The following is a 27,526-nucleotide window of genomic DNA, read 5'->3' as shown; positions in this document are numbered from 1 at the left end:
ACATTAGTTGGCAAGTATTAGTCAACTTTGGAGTGAGAACTGCAGATATGGAAAAATCAATGTAGAGCCAGTTTCTCCCTTACTTTTTTGCGCAAATCCACCAAATCAAGCTTCAAATCAAGTCTTAAATGCTATCACATAGCCAACTGCTGTGCTATATGATCCAACTTTGTATAATTCCATATGAAAATTGAAATTTGGTACTCCGCAGCTGGTGTCCGTAATTTGGTCCTCAGTTTGGTAATGGAAGGAAATTAAGGGTTATTGAATATGAAATAACCCTGACTTATAAGGAACAGATAACGGCACCCCAGGTACTTTGCAAATGGAATCAAAAATGCACACAGTAATGCCTATGTTTCATTACTTCATCTCATTTTAGCATATTGTGTATGAGTACCACTGCAAAATGACTTTCTTACTTATTATACAGATATCACCAAAGTGTTAATGAATATTTTACTTATTATAATTTTCATCGTCATCATCATCATCATCATCACCATCACCATAAATAATGTTGCTGGTGTGATTAGCAGTAAAATGTACCATGCCATTTCTTAGACTCAGTTCCAGAGGGTTCTCCTTTTATTAGATTTTACAACACATTTTAGTGTTCAGCATGAGGAATGTGACCTTTATGTAATCTGAGCAAATTAGTGCATTACGTTTCTGCTTGGATCCTCTAATGAGGCTGGAATCGTATGCATCCAGTGTCTCTACTTTTTGTTGGAAAAAAGTTTTTTTTCAGCATATGGAAAGTATAGTAATTTACATAAATATATTCTATTAAAAAAACTACATGGATGATTTCCAGAGTAATTTGCTGCATCTCAGACGGAAGGACCAGGTTGCTGTTTCATGCCATGCAGGTATCAGAGTTTACGTCAGAAAGCAGAGAATTATTTTTTTAAAAATATAGGGAAAGCTTTAAAACAGAACCATTTTAACTCTACACATGTGCTCAGGCATACCCACTGGAAATGAGCTAGCTAGTGTATAATATGTAGCCCCTGATGCAGACTCCAATGAGACCCTGCGGCTTATATAATACGAACGAGGTTCAAGCCAAATGCAATATCCCATTTGTCTCTCTGACATACTGTCATTAGTGCAAATAAGAGATGCATTTCTAATTCCACGCATCATTCTCACTGCCTCTATAGAGGCCAGCTATTTTGTGGGGAATATTTAAGCCACAGGAAAGCTTCACTTGCTGCACACACTGATGGCTCAGCTGTTAGTATTCAGATTCAGTATTCTGCTCTTTCAGAATTCCATTACAGGATATTCATAACTGTTGCTGCTGGAGGCTAGCCAAAAAATAAAGTTGGTTGCATGCTCTTGGTAACAAAAGGGTGGTTCTCTCAGTCAGGCATGCAGGTGCACACAAACTACACCCAAACCAGTGCTGGGGTTGTACATTTCCATGCTGCACTGATAAAATATAAAATGAAAACCAATACTGGGCAACAGGGGAGTGCCATGACCGTGAACACCTGTGCACCTGACTGATGATATCAAGCACCTGGGACCCACTGGGCAATAGGGAACCATGGCCAAGTGGATGCAAGTATGTTGGAACAAAGAAGAAAAAAATCTGGAGATATTTTCACCTCCTTGTTGGGACTGTCAAATATTGACTATGGACATTAGCATCAGCTGTCTTTTTTCTCCAGAATTAATTTGTTTCACAGGTCAAATACCTGCGCTTTTCAGTTTCAGTATGGTATTCCATAATACAGCCAATATGTCTTTCACTTATTTTTTCAGAAGGAAAAGGAAGGAAGAGCAGCCGACTGCATTTAAGGGTGCTTTCACACTAGAGCTTTTGGTGCGGACCCGAGTCCGCTTGAGCCGTTAGTTCGGTTCTTTTTTGTTTTTGATGTGAACGCTGTTTTCCAAACTCGGGTGCGCACCAGGGACCGTACCCGAGTCCTCCAGAAAACTGGGGTCTGGGGTACGGTTCACCTGAACTCCAGTGCGGTTCGCATTTGGTTTGAAAGCTATCCGATCTAACCAGGAAGTACACGCTATTGATGACGCGTAATTTGTTATTTGCTTGCATCTAAAAACTATTTGGAAAATAATTGCAGGTAGCCACACTGTTCGCTCACCTTGAAGGTATGCGTGTATGTTCTGCAAGCAAAGCTGCAAATTCATTTCTCATTGCCGTCTGTCTCAAAAACCTCCTTATCCGAGCAGTTCAGACAGCGGGACGCATTTATGGAAGTGAAAATGCAGAACACGGTTATTTTGGCGCTGGCACCATATTAACAAAAAGGTGAATAAGAAAACAAATATAGCGTGGCTTTCCTTTTTGCCTAGCTTTTGCGTCGTTGCCTAGCGACATTGGTAAATAAAAGCTGCGCGTTGCTTACGTGTTGATGACATAAACGGACCAGGGTTCTCAACCAAAAAATGTAACGTGAAAGGAGACCAGCGGGGGCAGGGGGAGGAGGGAATAATCGCACTTTTGTTTCGGACCAGCAAAACGGACCAAGTATGAAAACAGCCTAAGACCCTTACTCTGTGGCCACATAATCATGTCCGTGTAGTAATAATAGTAAAAACAGTTTCAATACAATCATCCACAGAGCAATTGTATTACAGCGAAAAAACATTTTTTGTAGCACAAACTTGTCAGGTGTCAGAATATAGCATCTGTCTACAGTGATAAATGAATCTTTGTTCTTTTACAGAAAAAAGAGAAACATTTCTTAGAAAATGAAAGAGATGAAAAAGTAATCACAATACAGTTTGTTATTTTGAACCCCTGCGAATTAGGTAAAAACCAGGAGTTGGCTAAATTAATCTTTGACGTTGAGTTTTGCCAGTCTATTAATTCATTTCAATCATGCTCTCATTGCTGGCACCATGCAAGTTAATTTCACAAAATGTAGGTTATTTATCACGAAGCATATTGGAACAGCTCTCCAATCATTTGTTATGATGCATTTATGTATGAAGATTAATTCAGCTTGTCCCCAAAGGTAGTTTTTTTTTTTTTTCTAAATATGTGCATATACATTAGTGCCTCACTAAGTATATTAATGTTTCATAACAATACACACCAAAAAGGGTCTAGTACACAGCCTAAGGTGTCATATCAAGGAGACAAAAATGTTGGCCACACTGACAGTAAAGCATGTCCCAACCCTAACTGCCACCTTCGCCAATACTCTGTTCAAGTTCCGTGAAGCATTAGGTTTTTTAGGGGGAGATACTGTAAAAGTTCTCTGCCATGAAATAACAGATTTCAGTGCCAGTTACTCAACTGCATGTGTATTCTGCTCCATTGATACTGAGTTTAGAACATGCTGTCAGTCTTTTCTGGTGTCCTTTGCAACAGCAAAGCCATTTGTTTGTTAATTTTCAGGCAGCGTCCGATTTCGCAGCGTGGAACGGCAAACCGGCCAAGACAATTTGCAAAGTTAATTAATCTAAGCAATCTCCTGTCAAGTGTCTGCCTCGCCACTCCCCTCTCAAACCGCCCCTGACGCTCTGGGTTTGAGCCAAACTGTTCCAGAGCTAATCATTCAGCGGAGTGCTATCTGTCAAACGCAGAGGGCCTCCTTACAAAGTCGGATGTCAGATGCGGTGCACTGCGTGGCCCATGACAGTCACGCATGGTGCGACATTGATTGTGGATCTGCATGGCAAAGTCGCACGAGGGCTGCATCTGCCATGAGGGGTGGACCACCTGACGAGCAAAAACATAAACTAATAAAAACTTTTATTCCCTGTGGCCTGATGAGTGATCCCAAAATAAGAAGTTTTCCTTCTTCCAATGGTTTCTTTATGCCCGCTCACTTTGCTGAGGACAAACTGTTCACCTAATAAATAAATAAATAAATAAATAAATAAATAAATAAATAAACAAATACACATATAAATATTGCGGAGATAGCTTGGCACGGTTTCAGCTGAGTGCAGAGAGAGATAAGAAGCCAGAGGAGGCACAAGGACACTGAGAGGAAAAGCCCTCTTCATGTCGCAGCAAGATACCAAGCTGCCAGGTTGGTTATGGAAATTTAAGGCACAGCTGTGTGACAATGCAGCGCTCCAGGGAAGAGTGGTAGAAATTGTGGGAAAAAAAAAAAAAAAACATCTGGGCCTCTCCCCATCTACTGCACCTCTCTGAACAGCTGGCCACGCATGCCTGGTTTTCAGTTGAGGAGGAAAACTGAGAAGTTTTATTTAACATGCTTGACACAATTTTGGTTCCATCAAAAAAAAAGAAACAACCAATGTCAAGGATGCAGCAAATTAATGAAAAGAGCATCTTGCAGCCTCCGAAGAGGCATTCTGCAATTCTTTCACAAATTACAGTGCTGAGCAACAACTCCCAAGGGGGTCATATTTCAACCAATCATATCACATTGAAGTCCTGTCACAAAAAGATCGGATAAGTCAGTTTCATCTCCACAGTGTTGCATCCAGTGCACTGCCTTAAACAACATAGAATTGCATTCATGGGATAAACTCATTGAAGCCATTGCATTTTAACACAGCAGTTTATATTTGTGTGTGATTTAGTGGCTGAAAGCTTTTAAAATGTTTGCTGAGATGCATTATTAAAATTATATCGTTTAATGTTTCTTCTCTTATTTCAATGCATAACCTCTGTGGTTTAAATGTTACATAGTATATTTTTATCATAGCATATTCATTTAGAGCCCTCTACAAAACTATTTACTGCCAACGCAGAAAGAGAGTCCTCATAAGCAGGCGAACAATATTGCATTAGAAAAAAAAAATAGATGTGTCAATATGCCAGCACAAACTATTCCATTCTAAAATAATAATGTACAATTGGCCATGCTCCGGACAATTATAATTGTTCATCATAATCTGATATAGGGTCCAATGAGGAATATACATTGCCGAGGGCACTTGGGGCATTTATTAACTGGTGACATTCAGAATAGAGGTGACATCAACACTTGACCCTTGAGGGCAATATAAAGACTATGCCCTTAATGTGGAATAGAGCTGAATGATGGGGGAGTTTTGGCATGGGCATGATTAATTGACTAATTTATGTGTGTAAAATGATATACTGTGCCTGACAAGGCAGACTATATCATCAGACATTGGTTCCTTTCTACAGAGCCATTACAGGTCAAATAACACCATTACTTAATTGAATCCTTGTATTTCCATCCTTATAGTAATGAGGTGTCCATTGGACCAGAACAAAACTTCATGTTCCTTTGAAAATGTTTCAGGACAGCAGCATAACGTGTTATCCAGAGGAAATGTATACCCAGAGAATCTCTGCTCTGACAGTGTGGCACCCAAGGCATTTATCCATTTGTGCATTATCATAAACAATTAGGTAAACACTCAAACCCCAATCACACTAATTTAATTACTTTGAACATGAAGGCAGAGCCACTGGCTTATCAGCCTGTGTGCATCATGTTCATTTCATAGGACAGAAGTAATGTGTAAACATGTGGGGTAAAACTGCAGGATATGCCAAATCACTGTACATGGGATTAATGGTTCATGAGGTGGGGAATAAATAAAAGCACGCTTTGGAGTAAAGAGCCCCTTTAGCTGAATGACAGTAAATAAATGCTCATTAAAGAGGAGATCTCTTCAGCGGGATTAATGCCCTGCCTGTGGTCTGTCTGGCCCAGCTGATACGGAGTGGCCTGGCTCCGACATACAGGCCTGCCAAAAAGAGGGCCTCTTATCCCAGCAGCCTCTTCAGCCCACACTGCGACGGCGACTCTGCGCCATCTCCTCCGTTCCCATTCCTGGCCATCTCCTGAGGCCTGCCATTCTGTACACTCCGCCGGCACCGGTGATGCCGCATGTGTGAGGATGGTGGGGTATGGTCAAAACTGCACTCCATCCCTTCGGCACCCACGTGATGGAGCACTGTGGGCGGGAACACCCCCTCATGGGTTTGGGTCATGCACCTGCCTGTGAGCTCTGCAGGTAGGCCACAGTTCCAGCGCTGTGGTTAGTGGTTAGCAGGTAACTGTTAGCAGTGACGGATCTCCTGTTCTCCATTTGTTTAGCTATCATAGTCAGCCATCCAGATAGGGCCGGTGGGGGGTGCAGCCAATCCAGCGTCAGGAGGATGGAGAGTGATTTAATGAATAGCACAATGGAAGTGCAGCAAAGACCCCAGTGAGGAGTGTGTCCCAAAACTTTTACTTCAATGCCACAAGAGAATGTTGGAGAACTCAACAATATGTCTGCATATTGTAATTTACATTGTAATCCTTATGGCTAATTCTCTTTTGCTGTATTTTTCATATAATGTTACCCAATGAGTAAAAAAAAATATCTGGTGATTTGCTTTTTTTAAAATAAAAATATTTGACACAGATATTTTTGATTTGTATAATTTCATACAGAATACCTGAAAATGCTCCTCACAGTTCCTTGACTGCTTTAATTTCTCAGAAGCATCTGCTCAGCTTTTGTGTGAAAGCTAGTTTTTTTCAAATATATTCTTCAGTGATGAGATGAGATAAGGCTTTAAGCAGGGAGGTGTGGTTTTCCAGGGTAATGTACATTTCTTCACAGTGCACAACTTTGTATCACCTATTTCAGCTGAATAAAAAAAGTAAATGTGTAAATCCCAAAAACTGAAAAATGCATAAGTGGGACGCACAAAAAAGTTCAGTGCCCTTAAGTATGAAATGACCCTTCTGTGTGTACAACTGGATATTAAGTGAAACATTTCGGGTTGAGCTCCTTAACATTATTCAATGATGTCACAGGCCCCATTTGAGGAGTGAACCTTTTGGAAATAAAATCAATGTTGTACCACTCCGTAATCCAAACTGAGAATGAATTGCCAGGGTTAAATAATAGGGTCAGGGTCATATGAAGACAGCAATTCAGATTTAGAAAGCGATCCAGTGATCCAGTTTTTTTCAGCCAGCCCTCAGTACTGATCCACCCTACCATTTCAATGGAAGCCTCACCTTAGGTGACATCCTCTTAAAATTATACCTGGAGAGATAATAGAAACAGGAGCACATCGAAGCACCGAGTTGCTCTTTGTAGCCTGGCTTGTCCAGCCAATAGCACACATGGCAAAAGCACTTCCTCACATGCTGGGAAGCTTTTTGAATTGATTTCTTTCCACGCTATGTGAACGAGACGGTATTGGCCAAAGATCAAAGTGAGGGGAAAATAAGCAAACCATTTTTCTGTGTTATCAGAGTATGTGAGCGGTCCCTGAATAATGGTAAGAACACACAGAACATTATCCAAATGGAGGACTATGAGCATGCCTTTGTTTTTTTTTAAATTTCCCCATTTTTTGATATTTAGGAGAAGCAGATTAGTGTAGCATGAAACAGAAGTGTGCCTCTGGATGTCTGGGAAATGTTAAAAAGGTTGAATAAACAAGTACTATCATCATGCCCTGTGTATGTGGGCTAAATGCAGTCCTCCCACAATGCAATCTGGGGTTTTAAATAAAGCAAGAGAACCGCGGAACCTATCTGCCTGCTGTCTTTATACAGGAGAAAGTGATTAGTGGACTGGCCATAAGCATTAGCAAGTATATCTACTGGGCCCTGAGGGCAAATTTTATGTATTTATTCAGTTTGAACATATAGCTCTTACTGAATTCTGGTGAACCAAAGTGGAAGAAATGCTCTGCATTTTGTGACTATGATTCTGGTTATTATTGTTATTATTATTTATGAAGACCTCTGGGCTTAATTTAAACTGGATGCAATATTGTAAAGATGATTTTCGGTGTGACTGTGACAAGTCAGCTGAATATTGCTCTACATATTCAAATTGTATAAAAAAGTTTTATCAACATGTAAATGTATTCAAACTAAGAAATAAAATAACAAATAAAAATAACAATAATGTATAAAAATACATCTCAGTTTATTGTAATATAACAAAAACAACTCAAGCTTTCCAGCTTTTCAAAACTCAATTCTGTGAATGAAACAAGTCTTTATTTGTCATTTCTATAACTTCTAATCAAGGAGAGATGATCTTCAGGGAAATGGTTGGGCAGATAGTGGCAGCTCTGAACCAAATTTAATGGTCCATTTCATTTCAATGGAGATGCAGCTGAAACAAAGCCATGTAGTCACTGCTTAGAGGTCATGATTCACTGGTTGCCTGGTATAAATCAACTTTGTGTCACATGACATCAGCTTTCCCCCATCTCACAGGTCTCTGTCTAATGAGGATGCCTGTGAAAAGGAAATAATAATTTCTGAAAAACAATAATTCTTTTGCAGGATACATTTACGTCTCTTAAATACTGTAAAAACTTGAATCTGAGGGGTTTGCTTGGTGTAGCAATCTGAAATGTGTAATGATCATAATTTACCTAAAATGCAAAATGCATATGGTGGAGTTGCGAGCCCCTGGCCCTTGTGTCTCCAGACATAAAAATAGCTATCCCACGAAATATTTAAATTGGCGCCTTTAGTTATGCAAAATCTGCATACAGATTCAGCTTCAGCAGGAGGTGATGGGCTCCTTGCGTAAGGCATGTTCAGCTAATGGGTACACATAAACAGCAAGGCTGCCCTGATTTTTTCATGAGGTAAAGCCCTCACACAATTTAGTGGTCGTCGGTGTAAGGATTTGCCTCAAACTATTTTACAAACCCCTCTGGAGTGGGTCCTTACAAACCAAACATAGTGCTGAGCATCTATGCTTCTGTCTCAGCTGCTAGAACAAGGGCTATGACCATTGCTGACATTTAAAGGGACAGGATCACCTTCCAAGGCACTCAATGGCTGCCATTAGTACTGTGATGAAGGTGCGATTGGGATATGTTGAGGAAATTAATTCCATTGGGAAAGAACACTCAGGGGATGAAAGATAAAGCACTTCGCTGTCACTGCTGTTGTTTACATTGTTTTTCCTTTTGCTGTGGCTAAAATTAATTCTCTAGTTAATAGATGTTTGGGTTTGTTCGCATCGAATGGCAGAGCAGGTGTTCGGCTGTGGAGTCACAATGTTGTAAACATTGTTGGCAGCATTGTTCCACCATTACAGCAGACCTTCCCTAGAGTAAGACCACACAGCACATGCAGAGGGCCATTTTTAATAGCGCCATAATTAACACATGTATATCACATGTGGATCTATGTACAATCCCAATGTAAAACAAATAAATAAATTACCAAATCAAACAATGTACAAACCATGGCCATACGAACACATTCCAATCACAATGATTAAAACATCCAGTTTTATCTGTCCTGCATTGCCATTTATTCACATTTACGCAGGGGTGTTTTATAAAGTTTACATGTCACAGATCTAATAATACATTTTCTGGGGAAATTCTGGTTGGGTACCATGAACGGGGTACAGCAGCAGTGGTCCAGTCAGGATTTTGCCCTTTGCACCGGCTCTCTAACTCTACTATATTGACTATTCTGGACCTCTGGTATAGGGCGTGGCAAAGCTGGGGTCTTACTACCCATCAGCCATTGCAGGGTAACAATGGTGATTTTTGCCATACACCCATGCCCTTTCTGGGCATGGTGCTCTAAAGAGCAGCAGAAACAGATTAACTATGTAGCTCCTCCACTGGAAAAAGCTGCCTAGTCTCACATGCTCTCGCCAGGACAGAGCGAACAAAAGAGGCTCATATACATTACAGTAGCCATTTTAGGCTAAAACACGAGCGTGAGTGCTGCTGAAGATGAATTCTCGACTTGCCTTGTTATGAGCCACTGAGACGGACGCATCCTTGATCAGGGGAGACGCTTGCTATTGAAATGTCCCTTGGCTTCTGCCTTTTCTAAGCTGACCTCTTTCCCAGTGGGAGAGAGTGTGCCGCTTTGAAGCCCTGTTGGAGTTGGTGAATAGATAGCCTCAGTTTTGATCTGCACTTCAGTTAGACGTGTGGCAGGTGGATTTATTAACAATTCATACAACGTTTCCCCAAGGCACCGCTGGAATAAATTCCTATGCATGCATATTTATCATCCCTACATTCTTAAATTGCCCTCAAACCACTATAAAACCAAAAGGAAAATGAAAGGGACCAGGAACATGCTGAACATGTTCCTGCGCGGCAGCTTACCAAGCATATCCAGACAGTGTTCCAGCCATGGCAGTCACAAGGGCAAAGGTTTCGACATGAAATCAAATCAAAAACCTCAAGCAACCCCTCTCAACTCTGATCCTCAGCTCCTACCTCTGTATGTGTTCATCTCTCGTTCGGATGAGTCGCTCCATACACTGAAATCCATCTAGAGTTGCTCTGAAAAAACTCAACAAGGCGCATAAAACCAGGCAGCTGTGGAGCAGCTATTCCCAGAGCATAGCACCAGATACATTACATTGCCTATTTTTTATTCATGAGGAGGGCATTTAGAACCTAAACAAAGCTGTTCCACGAAGACAGGGTAAAAAAAAATCACCGGCCAAATTTCACCCAGCGATAGTGCAAGAGGTACAACAGGTGAGGTGGGTCTGGCAGTAAAGGTTTCAGGCGATGGAATCGCTGCCATTAAAGCATCATGGAAAATGGAAACACCTTGTCAACATTAATAAGTAAAAGGAACATGGCGACCGCTCAGCACAGAAAAGAAAAAAAAAAAACAACTGCAAAAAAAAAAAAAAAATTCCCTACTTCCACTGGGCTATGTAACCTGTCCCACCACCGCCCCCAAACCCCATCACCACCTCCACCACAGCCCTGGGTCTCTGGGGACTGGCGCTGGAGCAGAGAATCCAGCTGTACAGGTGTTATCGGTCATTTCCAGGAGGAAGGTGGCATGTCATTGCTGGTGATCTCCAGCGGCTCAACATGGTCTAATGACACCCGGAGGGGATTAAACAGCGGGCCATTGGCTGATCCTGTGGAATTACAACAGCAAAAAGGAACACAGCCTGTCAAATAAGTTCCCCCCCCCACCCCCTGCTGACAACAGACCGCTGGACACAAGAGTCGATGGAGTGTTGTGAAGGACAAGCCCTCACCAGTCACCTGCAAGGATCGTAAAAACCAGACACAGATGGACTTCTGAAAATTTAAAGACGTCAAGAACATTTACTGCTTTAGTGTTAATACTGATGGAGAGTGCTTGTGAACAATCAATTATGTTGCAGTTCTGGGGGATCCTCAGTTTATTCACCCACACTAAGTCACTGAAGGCCAGTGAAATCAGCTTGACTGCACACAGGCTAAATGTGGGTTACCAGTGACTAAACAGCATAGCTGACAGGTGTGTGGTTGCTGAAACAGTCTGGCAGGTAATGGTCAGGTGTGTATGTGCATGTGTTAGTTTTAGCTTTATTGATGAATGATTAAAGTGCTTTGCAGTATAATTTATGGGTAGTGACCAGTGCCTTCCACCTATTTCATAGCTTGTGAAAAGGATGGTTTCAGAAACTGAGGTCAAGGTTGTTGAACCCAAATGTGAACCAAACCATGGGAAAAAATGGCATTTTGAAAAGCGATTGAAAGGAAACAGGCTGTATGAATGAATAAATTTTGTTTTTTGTGTCTGGTCTTTGAGGATAACATCAGCAAGGTTGTCCACAGTTGTTGCGGTTTGACCATAACACGTACACTTTGAGACCATGAGAATGGTCTTCATAGTCACAGTGTGCCATGGTGAACGCTTAAAGGTTGACAGCCCAGAACAAGAAAATGAAAACTTTATTTTCCTTAGGCATAAACACAGGTATGATTAGACATTGCTTTTCACAGCCCCATCAACGACATCGGGGCTGATTTTTATGCCTATTAAAGCATATTCAGCAAGTGGCTTCAAGGTCTATTGGGTAGCTATTGAAGAAAATTAGTTTAAGGGGATTACACCAAGGTGTTAAAAAGTTAAAGAAGAGAATATCCGTTCAGATATGGATGGACTCTGACACATATTTTCCTCTAGCCTGAAAATAATTAGACCAGAAACAAACAATATTTTTCAGGTGTACTGTTGGTAACAATGTCAGTTTGCATAGAGCTTCTCCCCCCTCCCCCTCCACACAAACACACACGCACACACCTGCTGTTCTCCCTGAAAATAACTGTGCATAAAATTACAGGGGAGATTCTGTAAATGGGCTGAGTAAACACCTTGCCTTCCCCACTGAAAGTCTGCTGCTTATTGACTTTGCGCAGAGAGGGGACCCTGATGTCACACTCTGGCAGTCCTGCTCGTCCCTCACCTCCCTCTGCCCGCCACCTGCAGGCCAGCCCTCGCATATGCAAATCACTGCTGCGGGCACAGCGTGTACCCTCACATAGAAAACCAAAAAGCCACTCCAGAGGAGCCAAGGAAATCCTTTAAGCGCTTTGAGAACCTTGAAAGGCGCTATGCACATGTAATCCTTTAGGTGCAGGTACCACCTCATATTATGTAGCCCTAATACCTCTCTTTACACTGTTCCTAATTAGGTGCGGTGTAACTATTGCATACATAAACATGAAGTTACATAGAGCACAGAATTGTTAGAGCAGTCTGTGGCTTGTGTAATCACACTCATGTAACAACCAAACTGTGTCTGTATGCAGAAGATAATGTTGTATATATGCACAAAGTAGTAACTATGTAGGTGCAGTGTAACTTTACAGATATTATGAGCATTTCCTGTAAGGCGAGACTGAACTGTGTTAGCCTGACCCCATCATTTGCATGCATGTCATACTGACAAATTGAGGCTCCTTCAACAGCCTGTCAAACAAAGGCGTTATTTTGGGCATCAGAAAAGGCAAGGGGAAAAAAGAGACCATTTACAGCTACACTTGTTTTGGTGCCCTTTCCTCTGTGTACAAATGATTTTGAGCGCTGAACTTTAACTCAAAGTCAGAGCGCTCCATCTAAGATTTACGCCGGCCTCCTGGACACAAGCCCACAGCCGCTGCCGCAATGCTACTGGTCTCATGCTTTGCCCATGTTCATCCCACACTGTCACAAGCTTGAGCAAGCACTGGCTCACCTGGAGTATGAGAAGAACTGTGCCCCAAAATGCTCTGTCAAAAAGGCGCTTTTAAACTGACATCTCCTAACTAGCCACATTAATTGTTGTGTTTTCCATAGATTTTTTTTTTCTTTTTTTTTCCTGGCATAGCTAATGCAGTGCCTGCAGTATGAGGCACCTCATTATCCCACTGAAGAATGACACTGAGGACGGCACAACGGAGCCGTTATTTTGAGACGGCATTAGGAGAAGGAAAAACACATCTGTGTTTTTGTAGTTTTTTTGTTTGTTTTTTTTTTTTTCCAAATGGGCTTAGAGATTCTTTCTCTCCTCTGCTCTCATTCTCTTTCAGGGTCTGAATGACAGGGTTGGCTTTGTATCATGACAAAGGCTCAAAGGCCAGAAAAGCCATGGCACTGCATAGCAAGGGCTCCTCAGTAACACCTGTAAGGCCTTGGACATGCTAGCATGTCATATTGTCCATCTATGCATCATTTCTGGCTATACTGTTCACAGCCAACGGAGAGCTCACTCTCAAATACTCTGTGATTTCTGCAGTCTGTATTGCTTCCGTTCCCTACTTGTACTTTAAATTGTCAAAATTGCTACAATCGATGCAAGGCCTTCCTAACACTTCATTCCAATAGATGGCTGTGTGGCTGTCTTAAATTAGATTCATCAAACCATGACTTTAATCAACTCCACAGCAAAATTAGTCATTATCTTATAAAATAAAACTGCATAAAAATTCCAAAAATAGTAAAGTAAATTAAATGTAAAGTAAATGAGGCTATTATTTCATTTTTGAACACCCGCAAATGTGTTTATTCTGACATTTTAAGTGATCGAGAGGCAGGGGGATCTGATTAGCAGTATAAAGTGCCATCCCACATCTCCCTTGCCAACCATAGAGTAATTACCACTGCTGAATAAACTCAACCTACTGAATCTTCACACAGTATATAAATTTTTTTTTCGATCCAGTAACATAGTATGACCACAATATGTGTTTGAGTTTTGATATGCCAATTATTACATCTATGTAATGTCTAATTTAAGTATTTTTGTAGAAATTCGTTTAAGGGGTGCATTTACACATAGTTATATCGCTTGTAATATGGTATTTTCCATTTCAGTATCTTCAGTCAGTCAGCTCAAGCTGATGAAAGAGTTAGTGCTTAGAGTAAACATGTAGTCCTTAAAAAACAAGGGTTTGTTGTAGAAGTACAATGCAAGCCCTGTGTTGAAATGTTCACTGAAGGAAAAGACCCTGAGAGACTGTATACATATCTTTTCAGTTGGTCACTGCTGTTTCAGTGAATCACATTGTGTGACATGAGAAAGGCTTGTTCAGAACCTTTGCATTTTCAGTGGCCCCAACCAATGGATGAATTCCTTTCCAAGCTCTTTGAATATACTCATACTCAGAGAGAACACATTTATTTATGGTCAGTTTATCATAAATGTGTTTGTAGCCATATGATTTCAGAGAAGGAGAGGGTGTGTGATTTCTGGCCTATCAGTGGAGATTCACATGTATGAAAGTGAGCTCCTAAATACAGATGCTGGCAAGCTATTCCATATTAAATCTTTGGACTACAGAGGACTGCACATATCTGCCACTAGGTGTCAGCAAAAGAGGCTGCAGTGTTTTTTTTCCGCTACAAGGCTTTGCATATTTTCCCTCTGTTATTGACTTTTAAACATGTTCTACCTGGCTGCGAGGCCCTAAATATGCCTTGCTATCTGGCTGTTTCTGTATGTTTACTACAGGTCAAATGCAACAGATCTTTGAGGTGAAGAGACGTGACATGCATGTTGGGTTACACAGAACATGGGTCATCATTGGTGAGAATCTCTGCTGTCTGGTCAGCGACTGTGGATGGTGGTCTCACGGTGAACTCACAGTGAGTGCTTATGTTCAGGGGAAGAGGGGGTTGGGGGGGCACTGTTTTCTGCCACGTCTTTTTCACTGTGTCAACACTTCCCAACCACTGAAATCTCCCCCATGGCTCCTCCCGCAATGCTTACCCTGCTTGTACAGGACTTTAGCAGGGGGTGGGGGGTGTTAGCCCTGACTGGGGCACTGGTGTTACCAGGCTCTCAGGGAGCTGGCAGCACCCCCCCCCCCCCCCCACATGATGGCGGTGCTGTGCACATGAACAGCACAGCTGGAACATGTCAACGCTGACACCTGTTTATTTCCTCAGAGTCAACACCTTTACAGTGCAGACACACACTGAAGCCCGGCCATAAGACTAAAACTGCCATTTAAGTCTGAGATGCCATTCACAATATATCAATGTTATTAAATGATGTGACTAAAAGGGCAGGATAAAAAGCAAAGGCAATAGAGATTAATAAATTAACTGGACCAAGGACAAGCCAGCGTAAGTGTGATTCATACAGTGATTCACCACAATGCCGAATATATGACAATACAACAAATAGGAGGTTCAGAGGATACCAGGATAACCCTCCCTCCTCCTCTACTGTGGTACAGACAACAAGTGTACTGAACAGTTATTAGCAGAAGTGCTCGGTGCAGAACCATCTGGAATGGTGAGCCTCTTATTAAAAATCAATTGATAAACTGGTAGATGATTCAACTAATGGCAAAAAAATCAATCAACAGTAAAATGTAATTGACTGTCATCTGTAGAAATAATAAGCGTGTGTGTGTACGGGAGAGGGGTTTCTTTTTTAAGAGGCACGATACACTTCACGACTCATCAATTCCCAGACATTTATCACACTGTTAGCACTTTGCGCTAAGTGTCTGCAATTACCACATGCGCTCCTTTAGTGTTCTGGTTGAACTCAGAGGCTGGCGTGTTTGTTCTTTTTTTTCTTTATATGGCTTCCTGGGCTGTGTCAATATCATCCCCTTGGGCATCAACTAAATCCCAGTAGATCAGTCCCTCCCTGTCTGGTGCTAAGGCTTTGATGTTGCTTGTTAGATTTTTTTTTACCTTGATGTCAGTGGTGGTGAGGATATAGACCACGCTGTATGCTCTCAAGGTTGTTGCAATAACTGGCACAGGTCTACCACAGGGCTTGTATTCTTGCCACGCTGGCTGGCTGTGCCTTTAAGAGCACTGGCGCTCACAACATCTCCACCAATACGTGCTGGGCCAAACCATCATTTAGGCATGTCTCATTCATATGCATTCGGATGCACCCTTTAATATTTCACTGGATGAGACCTGAATGATTTAAATTGATCCGTAAATATTTCAAGGTAACTCCAGATTAATTGTGTGGATGTGAAGATATCTGAAAATGGCTCTGAGTAATAGGGGAACGCAGCTGGGGAAAGGGAAAATGTTTTTCAAAGTGGTTCCTAGCGCATTGCCGTGCTAGCCTTGGGCACGCGCAGGGAGGGCTATGCATATGGTATGATTTATTATTCAGCGCTCATTACAATGCTGAGGCCGAACTACATAAATAATCACAGTTTATCTTCACCTGGGTCACAGGCCATCAATCAACCGCTGAGAATTTGTACTTCTCCGCTCTTCGTAAAGCTCCCAATCCCAACCTCAGAGAGACAGAAAGGGGCAAAGCCGGACACGGTGATCAGTCGCAAGGCCTCCATGCTCAGAGAAAGTTACTGTGCCAATGAGGTGACTCTCAGGATCAAAGGGGTTAGCAGAGCTAGAGAAAAATCTCCTTGCATCACAGGGACTGTCAACTGTTTGTTAGCAGTGATCCATGGCTCTTTGAAAAAACTACAATTCCTTTGTGAAACATGCAGCACTAATCCCTCAAGGTCACAGGTCAGCTATCTTAAGTCGTTCATCTCTTTAACAGTTTAGATCCCATCTCCATCAGTATCTCTTCTGCCTCTCTACCTGTCTTCCCTCCTCCATTACCTGGGTATCCTCTTTCATGGTGTTTCCCGGGGTGGGAGAAGTAAGTAATGTGCTGTACTGTATTCTCCACCACTTGTAAGTATTGCTTGTTGTGCGGTTGGTGTTAATCTGAGGTGGTGCAGATGGGTGTTCTTCCATGCTGCTGAGCCACCAAGCCACGGAGCCAGCAGTCAGCAGCAAGAGCGACATCTTCACCGCAGAAGTGGGCGGGCATCAGGAGGTGGGCAGGCATGGAGGACCAACACAAGCTGCCAGCATGGGGCGTTGAAAACATGGGGGGGCACCAGGAAGCCTCCACGCCATCCCCTCCCCCCCGGCTCACCTGGCCGTGCCCTCCACCCTATGTGTCAAGTAGGTAAGCAGGGCTCTGACATCTGCTAGCAATTTTCTCAAACAAAGAATTTAAATGCAAAAAGAAAACAAACAAAAAACATCTCTGTACAGAGCTCAGGAAATATTAACATAATGCTGCGCAATTATGATTTCCTCTAATGAGGCAAAAAAAAGGCACTACATTTTTGTACTCAATTACCTAGTGAGATTCCTCACAGTGGCAATTTAATGTGGGCCAACCGTGGAAGATGTAAAGATATATGCAATCTTGTTTTCACTTACACCAGATTCCAGTGGATTGATTTCCATCCCTTTGAGTGAGATGCTTGTGGTAATGAGACAGAGTTTTACTCTGAGGTGAGACTCAGACGGTTTAGATGCTAAGTGTAATGAGACTATCAGCAATCCATTTCTGTCAAAACACATGCCAACTCTAAGCCAATTCAGTTTCCTTTCAATTTTAATGTTTTCTATCCATGCTAATGGACCTCTGATCCTTCAGCCAGACATGTGTCTCACGCCATGTGTGGGTAAACAGATGTAAGAGTGTAAAGGATACTCACCTTGTCCTGAAGTTAGCTGGGTGAGGATGTCCATCGTACAGTGATAAAAAGTCGTATTCCTCCTCCACAGCGAAAGACTGAAAGACTATCTGAATTCTGTTCCTCTCCTCTGCTACAATAACCCAAGTACAGTTTGCACCATTAGGATATCCATATGGAAAACCGGGGCTTTCTATGGTACCATTCCTACCTTTTAATGTCCCTCCACAAGTATATATGAAACCTGAAAGAGAGGGAAAAAAGCGTGTAAGAGATAGGAGCAACAACAATGAGCTTTCCTTCTTAGTAAATGTGGTGGTATGAAACCTGAGAGAGGGAACAAAAAGATGCATGTATGAGACGTGCAGAAAGATAAGCTTTGCTTTTTTAGTACACTAGTTTGTTTCTCTCAGAGCAATGTGGTTTTCTGTCCAGGGCTTTATTTTAACACTGCAGAAAACAAATTAATCAGTGTGAGTGCGCATATGTGAGTGTGAGCGTGCGTGCGTGTGTGTGTGTGTGTGTGGGTAGGTGTGAATGTATTGGAAACTTGGTAAGAAGTTGTCCATGAAGCTTCAATCACACAAGTTACAGCCCTGATTCACCTACACCCAGATGGTCCGTGCTGCTGTTTTAACTGATCATGAACATGAGCATCAGCTTCAAAGTCTGGAGCACCAGCAATTCTGTGGTATTGAATGCTTTAAAGTCTGTGCTTTTCATAAGGATGCTCTTAAAAACTCTTGCACAGCTACTAACTATACATTCCAGTACAGACATCACTGATTCAATTTGAATGCTGGCAATAAACTGTTACATTAAATGCTCCTGTTCAGCAAGTCAGAACAACCAGTTGTGGCTCACCAAAGGTTTCAAATGTAGCTTTCACAAGTACACTGACCAGAAGTGCACTCTATATATATTTAATTTAAAATCAACTGCTGTCATGGACACCCAGTCTGACATTAACCTGTAAATAAATGCTGATTTCAGTTACTGTCCAACTCAGGATGTTGTGTATACATATTGAAAAGAGAACCCTCTTAAATGTATCACTCAAAGATAAGGGCCAAGTCCACTGAGGTCTGATTGAATGTGTGCCTAGCTTTGGTGATCCTAAGCTGTCTGGGCAGTAATGCGATTGCTGGAGGACTGATTGCTGATAAATGAACTGGGGTGGCAAAGAGATACAAACCAAAAGCCTGTCTTGTTATGAAAACCGACTTTAAAAGGCAACACCTTTTGCTGCATCAAAAATCAAGTGTTACAAAACACCAGTGCTATAAAACATACATTTGATGAAAAAAAATCCTCTCATTAATGCAATGCATCTTTTCTCTAGTTTGCCTTTAGTCTAATTCTGCTTCTTCATCTCTGTGTTTACATTAAATGTGATTCTTGATGTGACTAAAAAAGCTTTAGACATGGCATTGCTAAAAAAAACTGCAATTAGCTGCCAGTAAAAATATCTGTGGCTTATCATTTCTGGGTCTCTTTTGAGACCCAGAATGAAGAGTTTAGTGGTCTCCCCGGGTAAGCTGAGCACTGTCTGGTTCTCATCTTCCTTGCAGGCAGCATACTCAAGTACTGATTCACAGTTCAGTTAGTCATCTCGGGGGGGCAATGTGAAATACAGTGGCAGGAGCCCCCAAGATTTAGCCTGCCCAGCAGACGTGTGTATATGACACTTACTGCCTAGAAAGGATTGCACTATTTCGATTTGGCCTGCTGCATCCTGATGGTTCAGCCTGGGCGTGTAGCTTACCCATGATAGGAAGCCCTTTTTGAGGCTCAGTCCAATCACAATGGCTAAAATGTTGCCCTTTCCTTCCTTTCTCCACCCTTGCCCAGATGCATGCATTACAGACAGGATGATATGCTATCAGACATCTTGTGTACAGTGCGAGTGTGGAACGCCCCTGCAATTAACAACACTGCTCATTGATCATGTCGCCAGTGAAATGGAGCAGCACACTATTTCACCAGCAACTTGTTTCCTCCATTCTACTCATTCTCATTCAGCTGCAGCTCAATACCTGCCCCTGAGGATCACTGCCCCATGTCGGAGACACACAGCTTCTGTTTCTTCCCCAGTGTTGGTTATGTACGTTTGTGTATGTGTGTTCGTGTGTACCTGCCATTATGGCAGACCCTCTAATTCTGGGAATTGGCTGGAAGGATTGGGCGCTGAATGAAAAGTGAGCAATTAAAACTGAGAGGAGGAACACTGGTGAAGGGAAACAGCTCTGGGTGTTTCCTTTCATTCCCTGACCCACCGGCATCAGACGGTACATGCTGACATACTGCTCAGGATGCGGTCAGATCGAACTTGTGCAATTTGGACAGATTCTCCATGGTGCCGCTTGCGAGCCGGTGTGGCCCAGCTGCATGCAAAGACAGACTTACAGATAGACATACACACACAGACACACATACACACAAACACACACACATAAGCAAACACAAGCGCATGCACATGCACGCACTTGCACGCATACACACACACACACACACACACACCACAACATAAAGCAAATGGTAAGCAAAGTGATCACATTAAATAGCTTCAAACAGTAATAACAAATAAAAAGCCTATTTCAACACTGACTTGAAATAAGCCCTTATGTTAAGTGACTTTAAAACTAACAGACACACAAAGGCTAACACTTCTACCTCTATACAAGTGTGTCAACTCTGATCTAATATGAGGACCTGTAACTCAGATGTAACTCAGTGTACTGGACATTTGACTCAGTGTAGTGGGACCCAGGTGGAGTGCATCTCATAGACATGGCTTTGAGACCTATCTCCTCCCCCACCTCTGTGCCCTAAAGTAACACCGCCAACACACAGAGACAGTCAGTCCATCCATTTACTGAGCACTCTCAAATAAAAACACACAGCAGTAATGAAAAATCAACTTAATTAAGATGTACTATTTATCCTCTTACTTCCCTAAAGGAGTAATTAACTTGAGGGGGAAAGGACTTATGTGCTGCTTTGTGTGGACCCAAAATACCCATGTGAGACTAATGAGAAGAGAGCCAGCAATGTGACTCACCAATGCTCATTCATTTTGCATTTTTTAATTTTGGAGGGGCAGGAGGAGGAAGCTGGGTACAGTTTGATAAAAGTCACTTCCTCCTTGCAGTTGTCTTTACCATCCATTTATTTTTCATAATATTTAATACCCCTACATACTGGTTGGAACCAGTTTAAACTACCTGTATGATTGACTGAGTTATGCATTTATGTGACTTTACATCATACATTAGCAATCAAATATAACAACAGAGCACTGTGTAACTATTACTTTTGGTATTTCCTTATACATTCCTAAATACAATAAAATATACAGCAGCATGAATCAATAATAATAATAATGATAATAATAACTACAACATCAACAACAACAACAAGTTACTTCAATAATTTAAATAGTACCCAAACAATTGTAGTGCCAGAAGGTTTGATGATGTTAAGTGTTGACCTTATTGTACATAGAATATATGTGTTAGGGGGTGGTGTGTTTGATTAGTTAATTGAAAAGAATCCACATCTGTGACTGAAACACATTCATTGGAAGATATATAAGACAGTGTGCGAGTTAAATATGGAGGGTCACATATTGCTATGAATGCAACAACTGAGCAGATAGGACAGTTTGTGGAGGCTAGGTTTTTTTTCCTTCTCCACCTGAGCATTTAAGCTCTTGATTCAACGAATTAGTGACTTAATTGAAAGGATTTAATCATGTCTCCCAGTACTGAGCATGTCATTTAAACCTGCTAAAACGCAGCGCAGTGGGATCGAGAGTCGAAACTCGTGGGGCTAAGCGATATGCAAGGTAAACAAGCTCTCAACTGGCACAGTTTAGATCCTCAAAATAAGCCTGTTTACACCATAAGGGATTCCCAGCTGACACCCACAGCGTTTAAATCTAGCCGTGCTCCTAAACAGACAACAAAAAGCTACCTGTTTCTGCTGTTTGTCAACACTTGTCATCTCATTATTGTCCAAACTAGCCAGGCATTGACTTCAGAGCCCACACCTGCCCCATTGTCAGGGCTATCTGCCCTGTCCCAAGGCCATGGAAACCCTTTAAATCGCAGAGCATCTCTGCCATCTGTCCCTCCACCTCATCTCAAACCCCCCTCTGAGATGTGGTGCAGACAACCACTTCGTCAGAGAAGAATCATCATTTCCCAGGGACAGGAGTGAGAGAAGTGCAGTTCATCAGAACAACATGAATACAAGATCACAATCCAAGGGCCACAGGAACCCAAAACATGTAGACTACAGAGACCACCTCATCTACATACTTCCACTAAGGTGTTTATCTCTAATTTAGACCTGCAGTGTAGCACATACCATATAGTCTGAGCTGTGACTCTGTCACTCATGTGAGAAATATTTGAGAATTATTGGGGAATCCACTATGTTTAATTACTCTGGAGAAGCGTTATAAAATAACATCATATGCATGACAAGATTAACTTGCCCAGGATATGATTGTGTTGGACACACATTACTACAGTAAATGAAAACATCCATTTTGATTACAATGCTCTCAAAAAAAGTAATAACACCTAAGACAGGGATTGTCTTTTGTATATCTGTGAACAGCACCAGCCTGTACTGGAAGTGACTCGCAGGTGAGCTCAGTGATAATGACAAATCCCTTTTTCGGTGGGCATCTGTGAGGACTCCTCCATCACTCTGTTTATCGTCGTTGCTGAAAAGCAGAATGCTTTGAATGAATCTAATCATTCATGGTACTGGCCGCCAGAGCAAGTGACCGCTCCTCTTAATTACTGTGCAAACATACTAACATCATTAATGCCTCCCTCCTCCCCCCTCCTCTCGGCTGCCTGGCTTAGACAGATGTTCACAGTGGCGTCAGTGGCCGCCCCCTGGCCCATCTGGATTCTAGGACGTGTGTGCTGGAGCAGATTAAGGTATTCCATTAAACACAGTACACCCCTGGACTCAACAACAGCCAGCAGAGAGGAGACATGGTCCCAGTGCTGAGAGACCCAGGACAGACATTAGGGGAGCCTTCTCCACATGTTGGCCTCACAGTAAGGTCAAAGGCCTCACAATGTCTCTGCTACCATTGGACTTTATTAAAGCTGTCCCCACCATTTTATTTATTTATTCATTCTTTTGACAAATGGCATGTGGAGAGAAAAAAATCATTTCTGCATCAATTCTGCACAGGTTGACAAATGTGTGTGTGTGTGTTTTTTTATGTGTCTATTTTTCTTGGTTTTCTCTTGGTTTTTTCTTCCTTGAGGGGGGTGAGTGTTGGGTGCCATAACACTCCTACACTGTTGATGTTGCTGAGCAGTGAGTGCCACCGCAACAGGAAACACCGGAGTGCCATTCTTCCCGCTCCCATTGGCAGGGAGGCAGTGTTCGTTTTCACGCTGGCACACCGCCGCCCCCCCTCCGCCTCACTCTCTGCTCTCCAACAGCAAGGCAGTCTGCCACCTGGTATTTACAACAAAGGCTCGCTAGACACCCAGGGTCAACAACAATGCATCTCTCTCGCTGCTGACAATGCAGCTTGGCGCATTTGGCACTCTTTCAATGGATCTGGAAAAACCACTTTACAGCCCAAAACTTCCAAATTATTTACCTTGCAGTGCATTATACCTTTCTTGAACACAAGCAGGAGGAAGAGACTTCTGCCAAGACCCATGTCTTCACTCAAAACAGTTTTTTTTTTTTTTCTGTAACAGCAAAGCTGCTTCAAAGTGGGTACTGCTGTATTCATTTTTATTCACAGCACAAATGCTATATTTGCACAGTATGTACATCTGATTGAAAGGCTAATTTCCAGAGAATCTTTCAGGATATCCTGTTACAGTGTTATCCCACATTACATGTTATGTAACTGCCATTCTTGGAGAAAGGACAAAAAGAAACGCCTGAAAGATAATTTATTCTGAATTCAGTCACATTCATAGCACCCTTCTTTATTGAAAAACCGTGATGAAAATATTGAAAAATAAATTTTTTAAAATAAAAAATATGATGAAATCATATTTTTGTACTTGCTAACACCATTTAAAGAGATTCTCATTGAGTCCAGATTTGCTGCTTATTCACAAGTTGTCAACATCTTTCTCAAACCACAGGAGAAAAGTGACACTTCTAAAGACAGAGATTTCTAAAAGTGCAAGGGGTTTTATTTCAGTTGAATTTTTGAATTTTGCCATCTTTCAGATGGCCGTTTGCTAATGGAAAAAAGACAAGTTCTAAAACCATATGCTACATGTTTTTCTTCCGATCCTAGAGAAATAGCCTGATAACGTGTAATAGATAGATACCCCATAATAGGCATCACAAACAGAATTTTGATTAGCCTGTTGCAATTAAATCCCTTCAGATTTAATATAACCTTCATCGTAAGTACAAAGATCGACTACAATTACCATGAAAATGCAAATTGGCTGAGCTGTTTAATAGCTTAAAATAAATTACACAGCAGAAAATGTATGGATATAATTCCCTCTAAACTTCAATGGCTCAGATGTTGGACCTGCACATACTGACAATATATATGTTCCTCCTGGATTGCCTACAAAGATGGTTTGAGGTAACAGTTTAAGACAAGCCCAAATATAAGTCACTGCACTTGTTACTGTCATCGTTTAAATTTGCAGTTTAGGTCATTCTTAACAAGCAGAATGTGGAGGTGGCAGCGGAGCCAGAAGCCCTGCCTATTTCCATCCAGCATGTGTTATTTAAATGCTTTAATGGTGTAGACAAAGGTGGAAAACCCTGGCCTCAGAAAGTAAAAGTCCTACCATGTATTTGTTCTAGCCATTCACTAAACAAGGTGATTTCATTAATTAGCTCCTCTACCTGGCTGAAGAGTTGTGCTAATTAAATTTAGCATGGTGTGCATGGGTGGAACAAATACGTGGCAGGACATTTACTTTCTGAAGCCGGGGTTTTGCACCTCTGGGTGTAGAAGAGTGCCACTAGCTGGCCATGTGGTTCTGGCCACCGTTACACAAACCCAGACATCATTACACACAAATGATCACTTTTCTCTCCCTGAACTTGAGAGATGGGCATTAACAAATCTATAATGTTCAACCCAAATCAGACATGGCCTCCCTGATCCAAAGCAGTAGTGTCAAACATACTAAGGCCATACAAGAAACGCCCAACCCAGAGAAGTTTTTTAGCATCTTGCATATTCAAAGCACACATACAAGTAGAAAGAGGACACTGTCTCCCCTTGCGAGAATATTTGGCCCTGAAATGAATCTTCATTGAGAGAGGTAATCAATATTACTAATAAGCGACTCTCACCTGGGTAAAGTATGGTGGCAACACCGCTTTCTGTTAATTCCTCAAATGAGAAAAGGGTTTCCATTATGGAGTAACGAGAGAGCGTGACCTCTGCATGCTTGCGCCGTTAGTGACATCTTGCTAGGTAATGGCTTTTTGCTTTCTCTGATTGAAAATCCCTGAGCGAAATGCTTTCATAATTACGGACAGACACGCACATTGGAATCTGGGGCAGCTGCACAGTTTTAAAGTAAACTTTTTTTATGGCCTGTGGGAAATATTCACCTAAACACCTAAAAATTCTAATTTTGCCCTCAATCACAAGTGAATGTCTGGCAATAGTAGAAGCACAATTGTGGCAAGGACACGGTAATGTGGCCTCATCAATGCTGAGCTTAATCTTGGTGCGTTTCATCACGATACATACTTATGCTGGGGCCGAGTATCCTGAAACAGTGAGAACAGAGCAGAAATATTTTGAATTTGTATGCAGCTGGTCATCACTTCCTTATAAGCGTCCCCCTATTAAATTCTGTGGGATTGCTAGCCTAGTTTTGTGCTACAAACTGACTGGCTTTCAAGCGGCAGTCCCTTCAGTAAAAGCAATGCTGGACTGAAAATGTCTTCATGGAGTGATATAATCAAATCTCTGAAGGTTGTCCGCCTCCCACTCCCACATTACAAACTCTATGAAAGACGTAGCAAAGCTTTGCTGGGTGCTGTCAGTGATATTTCAGCACTGTGTGTGTGTTGACAACAGAAAGAGGGTTGCATTTGTGAATTAGTCTGTCACAGAGCCATGATGCTTCTGTTACATGGCAGTGAAAGAAAAAAAAAAACACATTCTTTTTTATTAAGATACACGGAAATAAAGACTAAATCGCCAAGCGCTGCCAGTGAGTTTTCCCCACAGAGACAGCTCATGACCCGAGCTCCAGAGTGCCATATTTAAGTGACAGAAGCTGTGCAAGGAAGCTTGAATAGTAAATCATCGTAGTGTGTTTGCGACCACAAACTGAGCCTGAACCCCCTTTGAAGTGAAGCAAAGTGAAGCCTGCCCGGACCTTGGACAAATTCTGCCTTTCGCCATTTCATATTCTGTACAGCAATACATGAAATATGCTGTGGCCACACAGTGCCATATTTCAGAGAAATATGTCCCATCCTATTGTGACAGGCCTGCATAATATTCATTTATGAACAATACATGAGGTAATATTAAAAGAAGTAGAGACCGCATCATGTAAATTCAGCTGATGTTTGTATGTATGTATTTGTTTAATTTCATTCTTTAACAATGTTGTTATGTGATGTACTGTTTGAGAAAATGGTGCCTGTGAGCAGATTGCATCCCACTTGATGTTTAACGTGGGCTCCAATCTCTTTTTACTCCAGCTGCTAGCTCTTACATGACACTAGCTTTGTTTCTTTTTTTTTTCTCTCCCAGAACACATGGACATGGAAATCAATAGAATATATATTTTTTAAATGATCAATGTGATATGCAAACACACATTTTGCAAAAATAAGTCTGTTAGATCTAGTCACTGCAAGAATGCAGCAAGCTTACCTGACATAGCAAATGAGACTTCAAGGCAATAATTCTGAAATTGCCAGGAGAAGTTTTACTTGTGTACAACAGCTAAGCAGAAGAAAATATTACAGCCAGAGAAAAAAGTGACAGAAATTCCCAGAAAGGTGTTCAGACCAGCCCTATATTTATTTTCATTGCTTTCATCACACACAAAGGTGTGGGTGAAAAATACATATGCTATTTGTACTTGCTCTGCAATGAAAGTACAATATTAAGAGCTACATCTACAGTTTACAGTCTCAGGAACAATTGTATGCCCACGATGTGTACATGAATCACTTGACCTTCCTCATTGCTTTGCACACTTTGTTTTCTCTCTCTTCCTACAACATTGGCACAAGCCAAGATGAGCCCACTGGTGTGAAGAGGAATAGCATGAGCACAGCTCATCCTCCAACTGAGAAAGTGAAATACCCACATCTTCTGAGGTCGATGGTTCAGTCAGTATGAAAACTCTCCTTGCACTTTTACGTAATCGCTGATGAAACATCCCATCCGGAGTCGAGATAAGCCCTTCAGAAACAAGGGAAATATTCTGCGGTCCTGTTGAGATGGGAGAGGGAAAGCTCACCCCAGCGGGCGGGCTCAGCAATGCTTCAGATTGGGAAGCTCCAGTCTGCGTAATGTCAGCACGCCCACTCAGCTGAGAGGTGACAGGATCAAAGGCGGTTCACACCTGTCAGTCACAGGGGGGTCTGCCAAGATCAGAGATACAAAAAACTTGGCTTTCAGGTAATGAGAAGCTACAGTGTGATAATAAGCATCAGAAAAAAACTGCACTGGAATCGGCTTGGTTTTGCTCGATTTTACTACAAAGACATTTGACATCATCATTAATGAACAAGCCACTGATTATTAATTTGCGGGTTCCTCATCACTAGATTCAGTCAAAAATGAAATGGCCTTGGATAATAGGGAAATGAGAGGAGAGGAGAGGAGACGAGAGGAGAGAGCTTTTGGAGGCTGTGGAG

The 27,526-nt window shown here is 41.9% G+C and overlaps 1 protein-coding gene across 2 annotated transcripts in view; it reads right to left on the bottom strand.

The window, feature by feature from the left end:
* The window catches only part of csmd3b (CUB and Sushi multiple domains 3b), a 523,594-nt gene that overhangs the window by 439,806 nt on the left and 56,262 nt on the right, over positions 1-27,526 (bottom strand). For both annotated transcript variants that reach the window (XM_036516253.1, XM_036516254.1), the window contains exon 2: positions 17,675-17,897. In XM_036516253.1, the coding sequence (XP_036372146.1) occupies positions 17,675-17,897 (223 nt within the window). The remainder of the gene's footprint in view (positions 1-17,674; positions 17,898-27,526) is intronic.

Source organism: Megalops cyprinoides, chromosome 21, assembly GCF_013368585.1.
Source record: "Megalops cyprinoides isolate fMegCyp1 chromosome 21, fMegCyp1.pri, whole genome shotgun sequence".
NCBI classification, from domain to species: Eukaryota; Metazoa; Chordata; class Actinopteri; order Elopiformes; family Megalopidae; genus Megalops; species Megalops cyprinoides.
The sequence above is the reverse complement of the archived record's forward strand: the minus strand, read 5'-3'. Positions and strand labels throughout refer to the sequence as shown.